Genomic DNA, 22,479 nt, shown 5'->3' with positions numbered 1-22,479 from the left:
AATAGCAGCGAATGGCGTGGAGAGGAGAGGCGAGGGGAACCAACGCCCAGCAACTGCTCATTGGCTGTGAAGGGGAGGAGGATGGGGAAGAGCATAGTTAAAGGGTGTATTGCTGGAGGAAGAGTTAGTGGGAAGAGGATGGTGATTGGTGGAGGTGGGAACTCCATGCTTTCCAAATTGCTGTGATTAAACCAAAACAGAAAAACATGAAAAAAATAACAGAAAAGTGTAAGGGCAGAGGGTTACCTTTTTACCATCATCAGTAATATTATTGTTATCTTTGTGATTAATATTGAAGTAGTATATTTATTGTTAAAGGAGAAGGCAATGACTAATCACTGTGGGTTGGAGATGTAGAAGAAGCCTTATGTCCCAATGCTGTTATTAATGTAGGAGAGTGTTCTTGAAGGACTTTAGATGTCCCCACAGTGTTTTGATTTTGAAGCCCTCTAACTCATATTTATTCTCTTTTTTGCGGGCTTGTTTTGATCTGTCTTCTCACATACACTTCAAGTTTTTTTTTTCAGATTATCAGGGAAATGGAGCATTTTTCCAGCAAGACAAACTCTGCCAATCAGGGACTAATAGAGGCAACTATGGAGAAAAGAAAAAGTAGCATTGTCTCGCATGTTCAGAACTACCTTTATTGTCTTCCTGATGCTGAATGTCCCCTTTCTCTGACTCTTGTTTTTGACCTCTCGACCTATGCAAAGCAACCAAGCCACCAGGAGACAGAACAAACTCGCAGAGATATTCTGCCACTCCCTTCCTAAGGACAACAAACTATTTGAGAGCACTCTGAAAGAACATAATACATTTTATTCTTTGCCTATACAGACCCACAAGCGCACAGACATGCACCCACAACACTAATTTCTTCAACACTATTTAAGTGAAGAAAGTACAAACACACCAGCACATTCTTACATGTACAAATACACATACATACTCTCAGAATGGATAGGATTTAATTGAAAGCAGGTAGATGCTGAGTGGGGAGGGACACACATGCATAAACACATGTGCATGCACACATAGGTACACCCAAATACGTATGAGTGCACACGTGCATACAGAGATTGCTCTGGAAAGAACAGATCACTTGTGCTTGTTTTTGGAGATGTCACATTTTAATCCCTGGGTCCTCTTGGGAACAGGTCCCCTCCAGCCCTGTCAGCAGATCCACCTATGTCCTAGAGAGGGCCTGGAGGCTTAAACACACACATACTCTCTACGATCACTCCCACCCTATCCCGCACTCACGGGACTGCTCTCCTGCATAGCTCCTCTCTGGAATGGGCCATGGAGCTACAGAAAGGTGGGGGGCAGGGGGAAGAGAGAGATACACGTGCAGGCTTTTCAGTCTGTACCAATGAACCAATCATCTATCCACCAGTCCACACTGATGATAAAGATCTCTGTTCTTTCTGTGCTCATGCTGAATAATGTCTCTGCACCAGCATGTCTTTCCTAGTGAGAGATGACTCTAATCTCCGTTCTCTCAGAACTAATGTACCACCTTTTTATTAGAAAGCAGCACTAAAGCTGAGGGTTTGAATACAAGTATGAGGGTTCTTTTGTGTGCCTTACAGTTGTAATGCTATTTAAAGAAAAAAAAAGATCTACTATTTAAGATATTTATTTGGAGAGTTATGTTGCGCTCTAAGGACAAAGACTTAGTGGCGGTACTGTATTAATATGTTTTCATCTCATGGCATATTATAAGTTATTGAATAGATTTTGTTGTAGTATCTTTAACATACTCAACCAAAAATGTTGACATAGGACTTATTTAAGATGCAATTCTGTATGTGCACTGTACAATTCTTTTTTTTTTTTTTTTTTTTTTTTTTTTTTTTTTTTTTCTCCTTTGAGTTTTGATTTTGAATTTTAGGGCATCACATTAAATATTGGCTAGTTTAAAGCCTATTTTACAATATTTATTTAAATTAAATATTGGCTAGGTTAATGCCTATTGTACAATGTTTATTTAAATTAAATATTGGCTAGATTAATGTCTATTGTACAATGTTTGTTTAAATGCAGGCCTGTTTGCAGGAAAGCTCTCTTGTCATCTAGGACTGTCAAAATTTAAAGAAAAAATAGGCAAACACTAAGGACCCTGCTGCATCATATACTAGAATGTATAGTACTTGTCAAGGTTGAATAGCTGTGCTTCAGCTGCTTTTAATATACATCAAATGGGCTATTTTACACTGTTGGGAATTTTTATACTTGAACTATTTCTTACAAGGGAAAGTCCGATAAAGAATAACCGGAAAAAACCCCAAAAACTTTTAAAGATTTTCATTGTCACTGGATATGGGCATGAAAGGTGTTATTTACTATTTAACGTAAATAAAGGGCCTATTGGTAAAACCTATTTAAACCTTATTTCAAATTTTCAATACCATTTACTCCAAATGCAAATAAAAGCAAATAAAAAGGTTCTGTATTTCAACCTGATCCACTGTGTTTTTGCTGTGGTCTTTATACATACAATTAAAACATTTCAAATATATTTTTTCACAAAATGATAATTTATTTTATGGGTCACTGATTTGATTCTTTCATCTTATCTGAAGATATTTATTTTGGAGATGGATTAAAGTGAACTTATTTCTTCACAAAATTGTAGAATGGCTTTCTGTCCACTTTTTGGAAAATACCTCTGAGTATATAGCATGACCCCTGAAAACCTGATATTGCTTATAGATATATAGTTTTCATATTGTCTACTTTGGCCTTTCCATCTTTTGGAACAAATTTCAAAGCACAGTAATAAGGATGCTAATTTTGAATTAATGTGGCTCATAACTGCCTTGCCTATTTTGAATAAGCTCCCTCTTCAGGTTAGCAAGGGATTTGAGCATACTTTGAATTCTGATGAACTGTATAAGTCTTAAGGTGTATTGTCAGCTTTTGAAATTGTTTATGATTGTCTATTGTCTGTGAAAATTAAATGACTGAACCATGGTTTAACTCAGCAGGGATTATGCAGCTGGTCCGGCAAAAGTACTTAAGTCTAACATTAAAAACCATCCCTTCATGCCCAGTTTTTATTGTTGTCAGTGGTAGCTCAGTGGTTAAGGTACTTGATTTGTAATCAGAAGGTTGCTGGTTCAAGCCCCAGCACCGCCACTGTTGGGCCCTTGAGCAAGGCCCTTAACCCTCAATTGCTCAAGTTGTACTCACTCATAATTGTAAGTCGCTTTGGATAAAAGTGTCAGGTAAATGTAAATTGTCTTCCACTATTACTTCCACTTGTTACTATGTAACAAGCACAAATGGTTCATTTGGGCTGGAGTATCACAGAGCTGTTCCACTGCTATGACAAACAATGAAAAGCAGTCAGTATTTCTATGTTGGGCAACAGCTATGTTCATATGACCAGTGGAGATGTGATGAAAGTGGCTGATGGACCACAAACAAAAGACGCAGCACAGCTTTGTCTCCTCTCTGCCTGCTAAGCTCGAACACAGAGCTTCATTCATGACCTTGTTCACTCTTCTTTGAGAGCTCAGGGATAAAACTGAATTTCTATGGATGGATGCTACCCAGTTCTAGAAGGATTTAATGTAATGTGTTGTTCTGTTTTAAATTGAAGGTTGGTTACTTTGCCTTTCAAAAAGGGAAAATCTATTTGACCTCTTTCATTGGACAACTCTCTTGATCACCTTCTGCATCAATACATAATGTAAGGTAATGTTTTCTACCAACAACATTTATTCTGCTGTCAGGCCCACTATGTTGACCCTGTTATTGGAGATTCACAGCTACTAAGGAAAAACCATGCTGGAGAAGTGACCATTGATTACCTATGAAGTTCACGCAAGAAATTAGCCATGAGGTATAAGTCTTTTCTCATGTGTGCTTAAACATGATTCATTTTAACACCTATGCACCTCCCAACAGGGTATCATAAAATAGAGGCCTATCAGAGCTGTTTTAATAATTCACGGCCTCTCTAATCAATAAGAAATATGTGCTGCTCCTTGTGCCACCACTTTTTGTCACATTCTATTTCTGTTCACCATGTAACCTAACACATGGCCATAACTGTAGCACTGTTACACAGCAGAGACGGAGTCTTTCTGCCTTATGTCACCATGTACACATTCTTGAAGTCATAGAGTAATGAAACAAGATTGCTGGAAAAAGATGGTACTCAACAAATTCTTGTTTTTTTTTTTGTTTTTTTCATCCTTCATGTTTACTTAGAATTCAGCTACAGGATTGAACAGTTAGAATGCCAAAGACGAATTCCAAATGTGAATAACCATTAAATAGATTACTCCATTTGGCTTTTTACTGAAAATAATGTTATGTTTGTACGTTTATTTGTACACATTGTACATATCTATATGTATATTTTATGTGTTTGCGAACGTATCAGTAATTAAGGAGACTAATTTGTGTAAGAAATTGTGAATCATTTAACATATTTGCCGTGCACAACAGTCCAGAGTCCCAGTCCGAAAAAGTAATCTGCCTTTTCGAAGAAAAACATCCGAGCATTTTCATCGACGTTTTCTCGTATTCACTATGTTGCTTTATTTGGAAGTCCCGGAAGAGCGTGGACCGCTGCTCAATTGGGGGACAGGGAGGTTGAGAGCAGAAACGCAAGCAAGGACCCGGCTTGAATAGGAGCTTCAGAAACAGCTTATTTAAAGGAAAACGTGAAGATAAAAGGCGCACTTCAGTCGAAGGTAAAGTTATTACATCAATTTACTTTATAATAAGTATTTAAAAATAAACAACATTTTGCTCTGACTGGACAGGAGAGTCGAGACGCGAGAGATTCGTTTGAGCTGAAGGAGGCGGGAGGCACGCGCGAGCTTGGTGCATTGGAAACGTGCGTTTATTGTCTTTCGAGACGTTCACGTTGGCCGTTTTGACAGTAATATAACCAACAACAAAGGTTTGAACAACAATAATATTTGTGTTCAATAGCCTTTTGTTGTTAGAGGTTACCTTGCCTTTTCCCTAACTAAAGGAGCTGCCATTTGCGTTTTCGTTTAAGAGGTGTGTCAAGGCTTTTTATCAGATAGGTTACTAGCTAGTGTCCGGTGCTAATTTTTTGGGGTGAATTTCACGGCCTAAATGTTACCACGTTATTTTTTCTTAGTAATTAATATTGTTTACACGTTTTTTTATACATATTTTGGATGTATGCCAAAAGTATGTCTCAGAAACACATTGTTCAGATGGTAATCAGGGTACAGTCGATAAGGTGCCTCTCTGTCCTAGGAACTTAAAACTGTGTAGTGTGAAGGTCTTTGATGCTTTATTTTGCTTTGTGTGGGTGTCTGTGGAGTATAGTGTACTTGACAGGCCTTAAAACAGGCCTTACTTTCGTCAAATGTTTCAAAGTGTGTCTCTGCACTCAAAACGTTCACATAATCATTTTAAATGGCATTTTAACGCAGGTGTTTTGTTACCCTAATAAAACATGTAACTGATTTCTTCTTTTTTCCGTTTAATATGTAAAATGACTTTTGATAATTAGCCCAAGAAGTGATACAAAAACATCACAAATTCATCTCAGTGAATTCATTAAAAACTTGCACTGAAAGCTGACAGAATGAAAGAAAAATGCAAATATGTCAGACTGATGGAACCATGCTGAGCTTTTCATACAGTCTTCATATGCCCTTTTTGTATGTATTCCTAAATGATGAATTGGCAGCAAGAAGCAAGACATTAGACTCACTGACTACTGGGACAGGCATTATATGAAAACAAATCCATTGTGTTCCATGCATGCAGTTTTCTAGTGTCATAGCTTTAGGACAGCTTAGCTCATGATGAGTCTCAGCTCTAGAGTTTACTCAGCTTAGATCACGCAATGAGTGGTGCATCCATCACTGTCTGGGGTTACAATGCTTTGGGCCTCATGCTCTGGACTTGTGGGACTGAGGTGCTGAGGGGTCCTGCTACCGCTGAAATAACCACTGAGGCCTAAGTCAGGCATTTGCCATGTCAGGGAGAATTCTCCAGAGAGATTACACGATGACGTGTGTATTTCCACACAAGGCCACTTTTAATTACTGCTGACAAATCTCAGAGAGAGAGAGAGGGAAAGGGTGCAAGCGAAAGAGGCTGTTAGAAAGCTGCATTTTTAAGAACACATGTAGCAGATAAAGTAGAAACTCTAACGTGAGCTATGTATATTTTTTATATTTTATACAGAGAATGTGAAAGCTGGTTACCTGTTGGACTTTAGGTGAAGGTCTCTGTATTTACTTATGCCATATAGCTGAGCTGGAGACTGTGTTGTCACTGGCGGTGGCCAAGAAGAACTCACAGGGTGCTATTCCTCATCCTTTACTGGACCAGAGATGCTGGATATTGTTCATGGATGGGTTTCAGTTCATTCTTGCTTCCTTGTCTATTACAGATTCATTGCATTGGTGATTTAGGATGGAATTGCAAAATCTGTGTTTTCAAACTTGACCCACAATTAGCCATTGGCTAGTTTAATAGCAAATCAAATTACTTCTAATATAATCATGTATTTGATTTGATTGAAATAGACAAGATTGCCCAGAGAGACAACAGATAAGAAGTTAGGGCAGTGACAATCTCACCGCTGTCCCAGTGTCATGTGAGATTTTAATCAAACAGATGGTTTGGCAGATGAGGTCATCTTCACTTACTTGCTCCAGATTGGGTGACTAGATTCCATTTCTTTCCTAACCAAAAGAGATCAGGGTAATGTACTGTAGGGTTACACAATATGGAAAATTGTGGAAATGCAGTATATTAAAACACTTGGTGAACATTTTATGTTAATTGAACCATTTGTACATTTTCATATTCTGTAACTTCAGTAATAGAAAAGCAAATATTTCAATTATATATATATATATATATATATATAGAGAGAGAGAGAGAGAGAGAGAGAGAGAGAGAGAGAGAGTGCAGTCAATGTTTTCTTTCAAGAAAGAAACATACCTCTCTCTTTGTCATTTGTGGGGGTAAGCATTTATACTGGTGCTTTTCTCTTTTAATTTTCCAATTTTTCAGTATATCCAGCTGCACTTTTTAGTGGACCTTTTCTTGGTCTTAAATACTGATTTGGTAGCTGGAGTCATTTACAAAGTAAAAAAAAAAAGTATGAGTTAAACAAAAAGGCTTCAAATTAGATCAAAGTGCCATACAGGGTAGCACATAGTAAGTGCTGTTCTGTAGTTTGTATCCTATCAAGCTCATGTGGTATCCCCTTTTTTATTTGTAATTGAATTTTGTAGTAGATGGGCACTGAAGGTGAAGGTGTGAAGGTGTGACAATAGGGAAGGCTGCCAGTGAGCGCTTTCCACTTGTAGACTCTGTGTGTGTATACATGTGCGTGTTTATTTTATCAAAATGTATTTATTCAAATGTTCACTAGTAGCATGTATAGTGGGGCAGTGAAAATTAAACTTGTGTGTGCATATTTGTGTATGATGTTGGAAAGATTAAAAATGTAAAGGCACATCAAAATATATTTAAAAACCTATGTAATGTATCCCTTTTAAGTAATGTTAGTTAATAGGACTAAATTTACCTTTATGGCATTTAGTTGACACTTTTTTATCTAAAGCATCTTACGATTATGATTGAATACAACTTGAGCAATTTGGGGCTTTGCTCAGGGGTATAACAGTGGCAACGGTGGGGATTGAACTGGCAACCTTCTGATTACAGGTTGAGTACCTTAGCCATGTGCCTGGCTGTGTTTTTGTTAACATGCACATTAGACACCACATAATTTCGGACAGCTTCGCATGTTTGCTTATTTTCTTAATATTTTATCATTGTTATTAGGTTTTTGAATAGTTTTATTTAGAGTTTAAATGGTTAAGAGTTAAGGTTGGCATTATGAACATAGTTGGAGAAAGTATGTTTCTGTGAAGAGTAATAAATAACTTCTTCAATTCCACCTTTTTTCAGTCTTCACTTATGCAGGCTTCACTCATGGAAGCACTAGTTGAGCGACTGGAACAGGCTGTGATTCGCCTTGAGGTGGTTTCAGCCAATCTTCAAGGCAGCTCTGGGAATATGACCAATGGTGACATCAATGGACTCAACGGTATCATAATGGCTCAGCGGACTTGGATCTACCACACTGTTTCTGTTTTCTCTGTTCACTGCAAATCATGCAGTATTTAAAAATGTTACATTTGATGACATTGAAGATTTTATGCACTCATGCTAATATGATTTATTATGAGGCATTCTATGCCTATGCCTATGAAAAACAAACATTGTCTTACAAACAGCATTTAGTAATATTTAATTGTTTAGTGAACAAATTATGATTATAAAACAACCACTAACTTTGTCCCTTTCTTACAAACAGAATCATTTTGAGAAAAAAAAAACATCCAGCTAATGCCTAATGCCTAATGCTGCTGTATCACTTTGTAAAACCTATGACCTGGATGGCTTTGTTGTGGTATTTTCCTTCACTGTAATAAGTGTTGTCTTCAATCTCAAGGTGTGTCCCAGTGTATGGAAGCATTTGACCATTTACTGAGAGGCCCTGTGTGTGAATACATGAAGAACAGCCGGACTATTGGAGGCGATGTGGCAAAGCATGTATGTATAGTACCTTGTGTGTAGGTATATGTATGTGAGAGAGAGAGAATTTTCTCCCCAGCATAAATACATACTAAATGTACTACTTCACAAAAAAACATACTGCCAAGAAATCAAAAACATATATTATCTCTTAATTTATTCATTTCATTTTATTTGTTATCATTTATTTATATTATAAAATTTATTTTAATTTTACTAATTCATATGAAGGTTTCAATTTATGTTAAAAGTCCGAAACAATTACATGTTAAATGTACACTGTAATGGACATCCCCTGAGGTAAGTCTTACCTCAAAACTTTAAGTTCTTTTGAATGCAAGGGATCTCTAGAATAAACCCCATAATTAATCACATGAAACATAGTGACAGCACTCCTGCATAATCACTAACAGTTTCTTCGCACATTTACTGGTAGATCATGACCTCAGAACACACCATTGGAGTAATTTGTCATATGACAACAGGAAAGGGAAATCAAGTTGCTGGCTGTTGGTAGCTCTGTTTTGAATTGAAGTTGGGTAAAAGAGTTGTCACACTTTTGAGGGGCACTCAGTGGACACTTAAAGTCTCTACCAGTTGTTTGTTATTGGTCGTTTATTGGCAAAGCAAGGTAAGGTAAGTTTATTTGTATAGTCCTTTTCATACACAGCGGCAATTCAAAGTGCTTCACATCAATTATGGAAGTATAATATAGCTTAGTACATCCAAAGCTCTATTATCTCAGAAAGGTCTAAAAATTCAACATTACAAATACAATTTGTTAAAAGAAAGTTAAAACAGACTAAAGTTAATCTAAAAAAATAAAATGAAAGATTAAAGAAGATAAAACAGTGAATAAAGGAAACATTTCCTCATTGGTCTAAGTACAAATGAAAAGGACTGAGATACTGACTGTTTGTGGATGCTTTGGCACTATGGAGGAAGATGGGTACATATGGACAATAGGCATTAGAAACTGCCATATTTGTATTATTGAAAATGAAATGTCTATATATGTTAATATATGTTAAAATACTTGGAAAATACTTGTATTATTAATCTAGTACCCCATTGTATTTCTCTTTTTTCTGTATCTGTTCACCTACTTCTAACATAAACATTTAACTGCAGTCTAATCTCATGTGTTTTTGCCTGATATTGCATTTACATTTACATGTAATGTAAATGCAATGATATTCTCACTATTTTATTTGTTTATTGTTCTTTTTCTGTAATTAGACAATTTATTTGATCTCTTTCAAGTAAGGACCAGTACCATGTTTTTTTTCCTCATACATGTATTTTTAAAGTTTTAAAAGCCAATAAGGTTTCAGTTTTCAGTTTTCAGTTCTTACCTGGAGGTTGTTTAGAAACTCGTCTTTTCAATGTGGAAGTGTGGGAATTGCTAGACACTGGTGCCTTTGCTGTGAAAGGCAACTACCGTAACTTCCTCATCACTGCTGAGGGGTGGGAGAATCGCTTTACCCCATATAGTCTGCTCCTTTTATGGTAAAACAGGCCTCTCGTCTCCACTGATCTGTGGCAGGAGTTTTTTTTTCCAAAATGCAGGGTATGCCTCCCTTGGACCTGACCCAGAGTGAGAGTGTTTGTGTGTGTTTTAGTGTGTTTTAGTGTGTGTGTGTGTGTGTGTGTGTGTGTGTGTGTGTGTGTGTGTGTGTGTGTGTGTGTGTGTGTGTGTGGTGCAGAACTAAGACTTGTCACCTTGCTTAATATATAATACATAACCCTACAGATGTACCTCTAAGGAGAGGTTTTTGAATATACACAGAAAGGTGTTTATTGTGTTATTATAATTGCAATAATTTATTTACTGGAAAGCCAGATAATATAATGCATAGTTTTGATTTACAGGTTTGTGTTTGGTTTAGCACACCTCTGCCAAATTCTGCCTTACGGATGATACTATACCATTAATTTGTAGATCTACCTCCACCAGGACTTGTGGCTGTGTTTAGGTATTTGAATATGATGTTTGTTTGGGTTTGCTTGCAATCAACAGGCAGAGATGGTACAAAACGCCTTGCAGGTGCAGCGGACCTTCCTCAAAATGGCAAGCGCACACCAGGAGCCCGCACAGGTAAAGTTTAAGAGTACCTATCTGTGTGGGTTTCACCACACTCACTTAAATTAAACATAGTTTGGCAAATAATCAAATTTGCTTAGTTTATCAGCAAGGATGTATTTGGTATCCACAATGTTTGAGGCAAATCATGTAAGGATTTTCGCAGCAGATCATCTTGTTTAATGTTTAAATTTGTTTATCTAGAACTATGTGAGAATTGTATTGGTGGCTTTAAAAGTCCTTGTCTCACTGTCTTTTGAACCTAATGGTCAGTTAAGATCTTTTGAGATAACTGGTCACAGTAAATGAGAAGCTATCTTGCACACTTATTTCCAATCAAAACTTTGGTGCCTTGTTGGTCCTGCACATTACTGAATATGGTTGACCTCTAAGATATTGATTATTAATGATGTGTTCCTGTATATTATAGAACATGGTTTTCTGTGTACTGACACTAAAGGCAAAGGTGTCCATAGAAAAATTCAGGAGGTTTGCCTTGGTTTGCAGCTCTTCCTCTTCTCAGCGTAGTTCTGAGATTATTTGGCCACGCAATGCTGGGCTCTAAGTGGATATGGAGATAACCTCCACTGTTAAAAAAAACCCAAAACACCACTACAACTCATTGCAAGTGGTTCATGCAGCGACCTCAGGATGAGGTCTGGAGTCCAGCCTGATGTTGTTCCATTGGATATGGCTTGTCTTTCCTGTTTCCCAAACAGGAAGTGATTAACCCCGAGCATGCAGGAATTAAGTTATCTAATAAACAAACAGGGCTGTTGAGGTGTGCTCCAGGGCAGAGCAGCAGTTTTCTGAAATGGAGAAAATATTTCTCAGCAAGTTAGTGTTAAATTAGAATTTATTTAGTTTCATTAAAAGCCCCAGCCTACTAAGCCCACCCAGAACCTTAAATTATATGGCCCTCCACAACAAACAAACCCAAAGCTAATGTTCAGTAGATGACTATATACAAATATATTCAAAAGATTAGCAAAGGAACCATTGTATATATAACGCCATTTTTCAAATGTAAATGTTCAGTATAAGTGACTGACAATAAAGCTGTTGAATCTTGAGTCTTGAACCATTGACAGCTGGGAGGTAAATCCTTGAAAGTACACATTATAACAAGAGTTAGTCACACTTAATACAAACTGTTAAATAATTTTAAAATGTTACACACACCACTCACTAAGTGAGCTGCAGAGGGCATACACATAGGCCTGCTATAAGCTTTGTACTTAAATTTGTGCTGAATTCTTGTAAAGTTGCTGTGTCATAAGAAAGAGTCAGTGCCACAATTGTTGACACTGAATGTTATATGAGAGCTTGGGTCAATTCTTCAAAAGGATTCCCACAAATCAGAATGGAAAAATACTTCTAATGGCTGAATTAGATACAGCCAGAAAAGACCAGTGGCTCTTTCGAGTAGCGCATTTTGAAGCCCTAGAGGACTCAGTTGTACCCTCTTGAAACCCTGCACAAATGCATGTGCTTGTGCACACCCCCCCCCCCCCACATACACACACATGCACACACGCACACACCCACCCCTACCCCTTATTCATATGTATGTTTATAGTACATCTTCACCCACACAAACTTTTGTGTTCAGAGCATGAACAATAATATTAGTAAGCTGTAAATGTTGGGCTTCTCTTTCTCTCTCTCTCTCTCCCTCTCTCTCTTTCTCTCTCTCTGGCTGTCTTGGTGTTTGTATGTGGGGCTGAGGTTGCATTCTGTGGCTTTTTATGGTCATGTTCTATATTTGAGTTGCTGTGTGCCTGTGGCCTTGGTCAAATGACAAGTCTGTTGGTAGACGCTGAGGAGAGTTTGTGTGGCCTGCGGTGTAGAGAACACAGCTGTTACTCTCTGTAATTCCCTCAGGCTTCCTAATAGAACTGATGCAACTTTAACCAGAATCCCCTGTCAAAGAGTCCAGTCTTAGGTTGACATTAAGGTCATCTTAATTTAGTGACTGTTAGTGACTGTAGAAATCATAGATTTTTGGAGATTCTTTAACAATGGTGCATTTATTCTTGCTCAAAGTTACTTACAGAATATGTGAGCAGACTAAAGAAAAAAGGGGGTTTTAATGGACAAAGAGTATTAAGGTCAGTTAATCACATTAACTGTGGAGCAGATGCAGTCACACACATGTGAAACACCAAAGTAATCTCCTGTTACTTACGCCTTGAAAATCTGAATTTCTTGCCTTGTTCATTCATGGTCTACAAAAGGAAAGCTTAACTTCTGCTCTAGCATCATTCACAGCCCAGAGATAGGCAGTCTATTTCTGTCTTTCTCCCCTAACCTGAGAGTGATATGGGAGGGGAAGTCCAAACTGATGCAGGAGCAGGTACAAACTGGTTACTCAGTCAGGAATTATTGCAACTGGTGAGATCTTTTCTAAGGATATGTTGGTTTGTTAAGGCTCCACGTGTATTAAGGTTCTTGTGTGCGTGTTATGATGTATTCTGGGCAGTGCCGATCTGAAATGACTTTATTTGCATTCTTCGTTATTTACACTTGGGGCAATCTCCATGTGGAACATGAAAAGACCTGTTCATAAAGACCTTTATTTGAACATATGAAAACACATGTCAGAGAGAAAAAAAAAGTTATCGCTATCTCAGGCACACATACGCATGTGAAGTAAGTAATTTATTTGGTCTGTTGCACACCCCTGACTTGTTTATTCATGCTAGATTCATATTGCAACATATTCAGTTACACCTGTGCATAAATGTTCAGACTGATACTCTCTTTGGCTTTCATAGGAAATGATTAAGTAGATGTAATAACTGACTAGTGATCATGTTGCTTATATTTGTCTAACTTGGGTAGGTCCAGCTAATAGGACTTAAAATGAGGACAGTATTTTTAGCATAGTTTTTACCCTAGTTTATCCTTACACTAAGTTTGGAATATAAAATCCAATGAATAAATCCACTGAATATGTAACATTTGATTTTAAAAATGGTGTACATACAGGTCCAATGCAAGTGTCAGAAAGAACACTGTTGTTTCAGAAAGGAAACAGTGTGTTCCCTTCCTCCCTGTTACACTAAGGTAAACTCTAAACACTGGGAGCACAAAGGGCCTTACAAGGCTTGTGGGATCTCCCTGTCTGAGCCTGGTATGCTGGACAGGAGGGAGGTGGGGTCCTCTGGATGATTCCCTGGAACAAACGTGGTCCCTGGATGCTCATTCAAGACCAAATGGCCCTTTCCTTCATGCAGTTCAATAGTACATACACTGCATTGTGTTTGATACAGCAAATTGTTTTTAGAATACTGTTTGCAGTATACTATTATAGAAATTGCATACATGATTTTTTAGGGTTAGGTTTTAGCAGCAGAAACTGTATAGAGACAATCCTAACCAAAACTAATCTTGCATATCAGTGATACCTTTGACCTTTGATAGTTCTGGTTATCTGTGTGACCTCTCATCAGACAGAGCTGGCAGACCTTCTCAGACCCATTTCAGAGCATATTGAGGAGATCCAGAACTTTAGAGAGAAGAACCGTAGCAGCCATCTGTTTAACCACCTGTCTGCCGTCAGTGAGAGCATTCCTGCACTAGGCTGGGTGGCAGTGGTGAGTTTGGGCAGGGCCCGTGTGCTTAAAACTGTGCTTGTTCATACACAATTCCTCAAATTATGCTTCTAAAAACTCCAAAATCCTGAAGATAAGCCATCTGCTCAGTAGCAGTGCAGCTGTCTAATCAAATGATACATTGTCTCCAAAACTATTCTACCTTCATTCAGAATTAACCTTTGACTTCTAAATACTGTGCATGTATTCACACATACTTGATACAGCTACTGAAACTCTTTGGAAATGGCTTAATATTAAAACCAGGTTCATCTGTGAACCTTATCACAGACACCTGTTGTTGGTAGGCCTTTCAAGAGTATTTGAATATTTATTTTTTATAGTGGCCGTGAACACAAAACCTTTATTATATACTGAAATATGTTTCAAGGGAAAGCTGGTTATGGATGCTGGATAAATTGGGTATATTAGTCAAATCAACTGGATACTGGGACTGTTATTAATAAATATATGACTTGATCTTTTTTACATTAAAAATAGATGGCAAAAAGCAAATTTCCCTGAATTTTGTTGACACAATGACTGTGTACATTAGGGTTGCAGCTAAAGATTATTTTAGTAATAAATTTTTCTGCCATCAATTAATTGGATAAAAAATACTTGTGTGTGTGTATATATAGTAAATATACAAAAGAGAAGGTCTCTTAAAATTAACAACTAATTGATTTTTTTTATGACTAATATAAACATTTTTATAGCTTAATTGGCATACTATAATATCTGTCAAAGCTGAACCCAATTTAGTGCATTTACATTCTGGGTTTTTAAAAAAAAATTCTGAAGTGCAAAAACAAATATATAAATAAAAAATTAATTTCTCATTACTTTAAAAGGTATCCATGACACTTTTCAAGTATCAAAAAGTGTGTGGAACATTAGTTTTTCAACAGGAGAGTCATTAAACATTTTTTGACCAAGTTGGTGTAGCAATGCTAAGTGGTCACAAAAAAATGGTAGATGGCACACTGGTTATAAGAATGGCAAACACAAAACAGTTTGGTTTACATCCATGAAAAATATAAACCAGGTAAAACTAAGTAATTTTCCATTTGCTACTTACTTTACCTTTTAAGTGCGCTCACTGGGCCTCAACATTTGTGTGAAAGCAGAAACGGTTTTTGAAGAGTAGCTAGATTTCTCAGAACAGTGTTTATTAGTTCCCCAGTGTGCAAAATGTGATTCCCTAATATAAAAGTATATTTGTTCATTCATTTATTTAATTAATTCATTTGAAATACAATAGTCACTTACTCCAGTCCATTTACTATAATGCCTACTGCATAGATCCAAAAGTGTTAAATTCAATGTCTCGGCCAATAAACATGATGAAAAATTGCTTTGGTACAATTCAACAATCTTACTTAGCTAATGAACTATCTACTCTGCCAGCTAACCTTCCATAAAATAGCAGCAGCATGACCGCCCAAGTCCTGCAATGCATGAGCACCCCGCTGTGTGATCCTCTCCTGTGCATGCAGACATCATTCTCTGAAGTCTTCACTAGAACCCTCTTAACCTAACTGCTATGAAGATACTGGATTCTGGGAGCTTCGAGCCTTTATGTCGCTTTCTAAGGATTTAAGAAACTACGCAAAAATAAAAAATTCTTTGACTTTGGTGAAACTTCTGACTTATTTGATAAAATTGCAGTTATGATCCTTTCCATGGCTACAGTTTTAGAAAGGGTAATGGGCAATTACTTTTTTTTAAAAATCTGATGATTAATCAAATGAACTCTTTTCCTTATAAGGCTTATATTTACTTAAAGACCCCCACCCCACCTCCACCACGACGAGGTTCATACTATCAGTTCGAAGGCGATGATGATCAATATTTAGATTAGGCATATTTTTCAAATAATACACTGACTTGTCATAATGTTTGTAGACTCCTATTCTGAGTATTTTATTTCAGCTAATCCTCTTGAATGATTTACTGTGTATGTGTGTCCTGGACTTTGTCAAGTACATGTGTAGCAGTGCTCCTCTCCAATACTCTATCCTTTCCCTTGAAGATGTTGTCACACCCACTCAAAACCTCTTAGGCACTCATAATGTTGGTTTACATTAACCCGCATGTAAGATGTAAAGGTTTTACACTTAACCTTAATATTTATGCTTGCTTGTGTCTGGGACTGGGACAGATATTATCGATCTTTAAGTACATATCTGATTATCTCAGTTTGCGCTAGCTTTTTTCAACAATTGAAGCCTGCAACAATGATGTCATTCCCTGTCATCATTCCCTTTTTGTCTCTTTCTCTTGTTTAAGAGTCAGAAACCAGGGCCCTATGTGAAGGAGCTGAATGATGCTGCCATGTTCTACACCAACAGAGTTCTGAAAGACTACAAAGACATGTGAAGACACACCAGCAATGTGGTTCATTCAAAAGCAACATTAGCTACAAATATTACCTCACATATTTATTTACCCCAATAAAAACATACAGTAAAAAAAAAAACAACCAAACAAAAAGTCTTTCTAGTTATTTTGCAGATGGAATATATGTGTGTCCCTTGGTGTAGTGACCCATGCCATGCAGAGTGGGTGCATTCCTACCTGAGTATCTGGACAGAACTGCAGGCCTTTATAAAACAGCATCACACCACTGGACTGGTCTGGAGCAAGACTGTGAGTAAGCCATACACTCTCACACTCACCTACAGTGTTCTCATACAGACATTTGCCCATTTTGATAATGGTGATTGAATAGAGAATGCTGTCTCTTGCCTTTTTCCATCAGATGGAGTTAACACAGTAAATGCTTAAAATAAAATCTATAACTGGCATAGGAATGATAGTGATTGGCATCATATCTTTACTTTGTAGTGTGGTATCATAATCTTTTTACTTTGTGGTGTTTCAAATGAAGATCAGTGGACAACCTAGAAATGCATGAAAGAGTCATTCAGTGGCTAGCTCAGAGAGCACTGAGCCGTGACAGAAATCTGCTTATAGGTATCTCTCCAAAAAGCTGCCCTGGGTATTAATTTCTCTGCCTTATTCTCTTTCAACTCTGTTTTTCTTAACTATTTGCAGATAAAAGACCCATAAGATGGGTCTGCTTTAGTAGTTCATTAGGTAAATTCATTAACTCATGATAAGCCTAAAAAACAGATTCAGGCAGATCAGACCACTTTTATGGTAACCAACCTCTGCCAGTTAGGTTTTATACAGAAGCCATATTAGACTTTGTCTTGTCAGTAGCACTCCCTGATGAGATGTGAAGGATGTGTGTGTGTGTGTGTGTGTGTGTGTGTGTGTGTAAGAGGCAGACAGAAACCTGAGAGCTCTCTGTGGCTGTGTGTCAGCTGTCCCTCTTGCTGCGAAGGGTTAGAGTGTGAGGGAGTGTGTGCCATAGACAGGTGGCTCTCAGGGTCCCTTTGAAAAAAAAAGGGTCTTACCAAAGAAATACCCCCAACAAAAGCCTAGTGTGTTCAGATCACCCACCTGCTCACACACACAGTGTGTAATATAAACTCTCCTCTCATATATTCAACACTTACCCTCCATGATGATATCCCAATCTATTGTATATCTTCACACCATGTTTTGTTAACACAAACTTCTAAAACCCTGTTCTATACGTCCACCATGTTGTGTATTTCTCATTAAGGATTTAAACACTGCATCTTGTCACCTTACAACTGCTCTTTTTGTATTAACCTTTTGGGGTCATAGGCTAAGGGTCTACTTCTGAACCCATGCTGAACCTAGACTTTAGCAAAGTGTCTGGAGTGACAGGAGGGTGTGAGTTTGTTTATGTTGGAAAAGAAAAGCCGTGTGTATGTAGCAGTTGTTGTGGTCTAAACGTTAAAGAGAGGATTGTGTGCAACTGTCAATGGCAGCTGTGCTGACACATGAAAAAAGTGTGAGTGTGCCTACTTAACATGGTAACAAACTGCCCCACATTCCAGCCTGTTCCAGGCTTAGTGGTTCAATGGCTATCAGTACAAAAGCTGTGTAACCTCTGTGAGCCTGTTCAGCTTATATAACATAATATAATGGGCAAAAAAATCTGAAAAAATATAGATCAATTTTGAGTAACTTTTTGACAAATAATGGAAATTCTAATGTCTGTTGGTATAAATGTTATCAGTGTTATCAGTCAAATAGAACAATGCTGTTACATACTTAATTACTTCTCTAAAGAAAAAAATCAGTAATATAAACACAACAAAATACCTCTTGCTCTGTACTGTACTTTAAATAGAGCTAGAGGATATATGAAATTGTGTGCCTACTTTTCATTCAATTCTAGATAACTTTATTGCGAATCAAATATTTTCAATTAATGTTTGTTAAAAGAAATGATTTTTCAAGATTGGCTGCAACTTTTTCAAAGGTTAGGGTGATGATAGGGGAATAGAGATATAGTATATACCAAGTATATACATTTAAGTAAGGATTGTAGCATTACATGGTGTAAAGTCTCACGCTTGTTAATATGATTCAAAGCGCTGCCTAATACTCCTCCTACTGGTGAGTTAGTGTACTGCAGTTTTGCCATCAGTTTTGCGTCTGATGCTTATACCTTAGTGTTTTAGACTGAGCCCACTTTCTGTTGTCCAACTGAACTGTGATCACTCATGAAAGAACAATGAAAAACAAAAACTCCATCAGTCTCCATCAGTTTTCCCCATTAGGTGATTCCACTGTTGTGAACAGGGTCCTATAGCACCTCCATCGCTGTTCACGGCTCCATCTGCTGGTCCATGCCCTCCTCCTCCGCCTCCACCTGTATTCCCAGATGAGCAGACCAAGGGAGACAACAGTGTTGCTCAGCGCTCAGCTCTGTTCGCTCAGCTCAACCAGGGGGAGGCAGTCACTAAAGGTAGGCAGGAAAGCAGTGTGTTATCTGTAATGTTTACACAACAATGTGGTCAACGTTGTTTATATGTACAAGGCATTTCTGTTCTACATTTTAAGTAATTGAGCCAAATATATGATTCAATATTTAAATGGACTGGTTATTTATCTTATGATGCTTTATGAAATGGCTCAAGCTAAGTGATTAACAATGCCATTGTCAGTCTAAGGTACTTGGAATGATTTGTACATTCTACATACAAGTCATTGTTGTTTATGTAAATGTCATGCATCTAAATGTTCTACAACAAAATTGTCATTTAAAGTACTTGAAATTCTTACTGTTCAGCTTATACTTCTCAACTCATTCCCTTCTGAACCCATGGCAGGGTGAAGGAAATGGATGGTTATAAGCCTGAACCCAAACACTTAAAGGACAGATAACAGTACAAAATAACTTTTAATTGAACTGATTCATTTTTTTAAGGATTAAAGCATGTGTCTGATGAGCAGAAGACCCATAAAAACCCTGCTCTCCGCTCTCAGGGTGGGGTACACCACACCTCTACATCAAAAGACAAAGTTCCTGGCTCCACACCCACACCAGTCAAAAAGCATTCTCCTATTCTGGAACTGGAAGGGAAGAAGTGGAGGGTGGTGAGTTTACCTCTTCATCCTCTTCATTTACCTCTCTTCACTTAGACTGTTCGACTCTTAGTGCTAGTTGACATCAACATGTTGGAGAGCTGGATGAGATTAGGAAAGCCGAAAACAAATAGATTGTAATAAAGTCACTAGATACAAACACTGTACAATTAGTAAATTAGTTAAGAATGTATTGTCAGAATAATAGTTCTACAGGATTTCAAAATCCAGTGATTATTCCAAACATCCTTGTGTTAAGGGAGGGTCCTAAATTTAGGAAATTGTTGCGTGTGTGTGTGTGTGTGTGTGTGTGTGTGTGTGTGTGTGTGTGTGTGTGTGTTTGCGCGTGTATGTCCTTCAGGAACATCAGGAACAGGCTCACACTCTGCTGATAGAAGAAACAGAGCTCAGACAGGTGGTATACGTGTTCAGTTGCACCAACTCCACACTTCAGATCAAAGGCAAAGTCAACTCCATTATAGTGGGTGAGTGAAGTTGTTATTGATCAGTTACGTTCACATTGATCGGTGCGTTGCTTATTATCCTCTGACAGATGCTTCACATTGTTGTTCTTTTGAGTGTTAAATCTTTCTTTGTGTCCAGATAACTGCAAGAAGCTTGGGCTTGTGTTTCATAATGTGGTTGGTATCCTCGAAGTCATCAACTCCAGAGACATTCAGCTTCAGGTCAGGATAGATCAGGCTAGCCACAAACATTCTAGATGATGCTGTAAGCCTCAGCAAACCTTAACCTCACAGTAAAGATCTATAATATGGTGCACACACACCTATGTGGTAAGACCATTAAGAACAGAAATTATCTAATTGTCATTCTCTTAGGTTCTGGGGAAGGTGCCCACCATTTCAATTAATAAGACAGAGGGCTGCCATGTCTACCTTAGTAAGGAGTCTCTGGACTGTGAGATTGTCAGTGCCAAGAGTTCTGAAATGAACATCCTGGTCCCTCAAGGAGATGATGAATATGTGAGTAAACTCACATTAATGTGCATCTATATGTGTGAAATATATACACTGTTCTAAAAGAGTAAGGTCCTACTGGAATATCTCAATGCAATGTTATGAAACACCTGGCACCAACCAAATTATTATTTCTAATTTGTTGACATTAGCAAATTGTAATAGCAGTATTTCATGCTCTGTATCAACAGAAAGAGTTTCCAGTTCCGGAGCAGTTTAAGACAGTTTGGGATGGGTCCAAGCTAGTGACGGAGCCCACAGAGATTGCTGGTTGATCGACAGTGTCATAACACTCCACATCATCTCTGTCAGTAGTGTCAGCCACACTCCAAACACTGAATCAAATAACTCACTCAACGAGGATACAACACTGAAAATCCTTTTCAGTGGAGTTTAACTAAGGTTAAATTTAACTACTCTGGGTTTATGGAAGTGATCCATATTATTATACATATTCAGACAATACCTAAAAGACAGGCAGACACTTACATTAAGATAGTTGTGTAGTTTAGACGACTAATGTTAACTTGTAATCAAATTTTTTACATGCATCAGTGTTTTTCTGAAGTTATCTAATTGGATTTAGGTTCTTAGATAGGATTAAATCTTTTTATCTGTATAGTTAATTATGGCTATCTACACTAAAAGTCAACATTCTTTCAGATAAGTTTAGAATGAAAAAAAAACCCAACAACCCTAGTAATAAGAAGAAATACTAATACCACTTTTAACAGTAATTGTGAATGTGAATACCATTAAATATTGTCTGTATATGGACTTTAATTTAATTGAACTAATTTGTAATTCACACAATATTTATATTGGAGAAAAAAGTGAGAACTCTGAGGTTGAAGAAGGTTCATAATCATGTGCACAATTTAGTCACTCTGCAGTTAACCTGATGATGACTTCTGTATTGCGAGGAGTCTATCTTGCTGTGTGAGAGAATTTTAGAAATTCAGTATTCCTAGGAGTTACGAATACATTACATTAAAGCATGACATTTATTGTGAACATTAAGAGTCCCTAGTTGACATTATTATAACAGAGCCCAATGAACTTGAAACAAAGTCCCACACCAGTCTGTAAAAGGATACAGTTCCTCATAGATAATCTTTGTTATTGCATAATTTAAAGACTCATGTCAACATTTGAGAACTCCTGTAGCAGGGGAAATGCCATCTTAAATTTAATGGATTGTATTTGACCATCATTTGTCTAATACCTTATTTTGATGACATCATTGGTACTTTAAACAATCATGTAATAGTTTGAAACATTAATTACTGAAGTGTAGAAAGTTTCTGCCCAGGTTTCAAATACAAATGTACATACCCTAAATGTACTTACTCATAAATCTGTTATAGACAAGAACACTAACTGCAGTTCAGAAACATGAATTAAGCCTAAATATTTTTAACATATTTTATTAACCTCTCTGTTAACAGCTTACATACAGCTTAACAACTAGTATTTCACAGGAAGAAAGTATATTTTACACTAGTCGTACAAGTAAAGTACTTCACTACATGTAAAGACTTCACTGCTTTGCTGCTGCACTTCTTTTGGGGCAATGCATTTGCCCATTTCAGCTTTTTATGAAATTGTCACTGATGAATTAGATAATTTCAGTAGTTATTAAATCACATAATTCTGGCTCAAAAACAGCAAATACCTTGAAGACATTGTTGTGTATATGGACATTGCTTGCATTAAATAATTTAAATTAACAGGTCATTTTAATGTGTTTCTTTATGAACTACACTTTGTGTAAACCCACTTT

General features: G+C 37.3%; 2 protein-coding genes across 3 annotated transcripts in view; both read left to right on the top strand.

Annotated features, from left to right (window-relative positions):
• The window catches only part of rbm24a (RNA binding motif protein 24a), a 9,187-nt gene extending 6,721 nt beyond the window's left edge, over positions 1-2,466 (top strand). For both annotated transcript variants that reach the window (XM_027025448.2, XM_035529113.1), the window contains exon 4: positions 1-2,466. This exon is cut by the window's left edge and continues 350 nt beyond it. In XM_027025448.2, coding sequence (XP_026881249.2) covers positions 1-5 — 5 coding nt within the window. In that variant the 3' untranslated portion in view covers positions 6-2,466.
• Positions 2,467-3,514: 1,048 nt separating this feature from the next.
• On the top strand, positions 3,515-22,426 carry cap2 (cyclase associated actin cytoskeleton regulatory protein 2). The gene is made up of 15 exons (XM_027025455.2): positions 3,515-3,607; positions 3,741-3,850; positions 4,565-4,709; positions 7,936-8,074; positions 8,483-8,583; positions 10,586-10,663; positions 14,104-14,247; positions 16,537-16,622; positions 16,791-16,896; positions 18,934-19,099; positions 19,562-19,731; positions 20,081-20,204; positions 20,323-20,405; positions 20,559-20,702; positions 20,888-22,426. The coding sequence occupies exons 4-15, from the start codon at positions 7,945-7,947 to the stop codon at positions 20,969-20,971; spliced, it is 1,416 nt and encodes a 471-aa protein (XP_026881256.2). The 5' UTR covers positions 3,515-3,607; positions 3,741-3,850; positions 4,565-4,709; positions 7,936-7,944; the 3' UTR covers positions 20,972-22,426.
• Positions 22,427-22,479: the final 53 nt, after the last annotated feature.

The sequence above is a fragment of the Electrophorus electricus genome, chromosome 8 (assembly GCF_013358815.1).
Source record: "Electrophorus electricus isolate fEleEle1 chromosome 8, fEleEle1.pri, whole genome shotgun sequence".
Lineage (NCBI taxonomy): Eukaryota > Metazoa > Chordata > Actinopteri > Gymnotiformes > Gymnotidae > Electrophorus > Electrophorus electricus.
Note: the sequence above shows the minus strand (reverse complement) of the source record. Positions and strands in the feature narration are given on the sequence as shown.

Bases quoted from the DNA above. Each gene is read 5' to 3' on its own strand.
- cap2 (XM_027025455.2), top strand. From the start codon at position 7,945: ATGCAGGCTTCACTCATGGAAGCACTAGTTGAGCGACTGGAACAGGCT. The intron at 16,897-18,933 runs GTGAGTAAGCCA...TGTTGTGAACAG, and splicing joins GACTGGTCTGGAGCAAGACT to GGTCCTATAGCACCTCCATC. The intron at 20,406-20,558 runs GTCAGGATAGAT...TCATTCTCTTAG, and splicing joins CCAGAGACATTCAGCTTCAG to GTTCTGGGGAAGGTGCCCAC.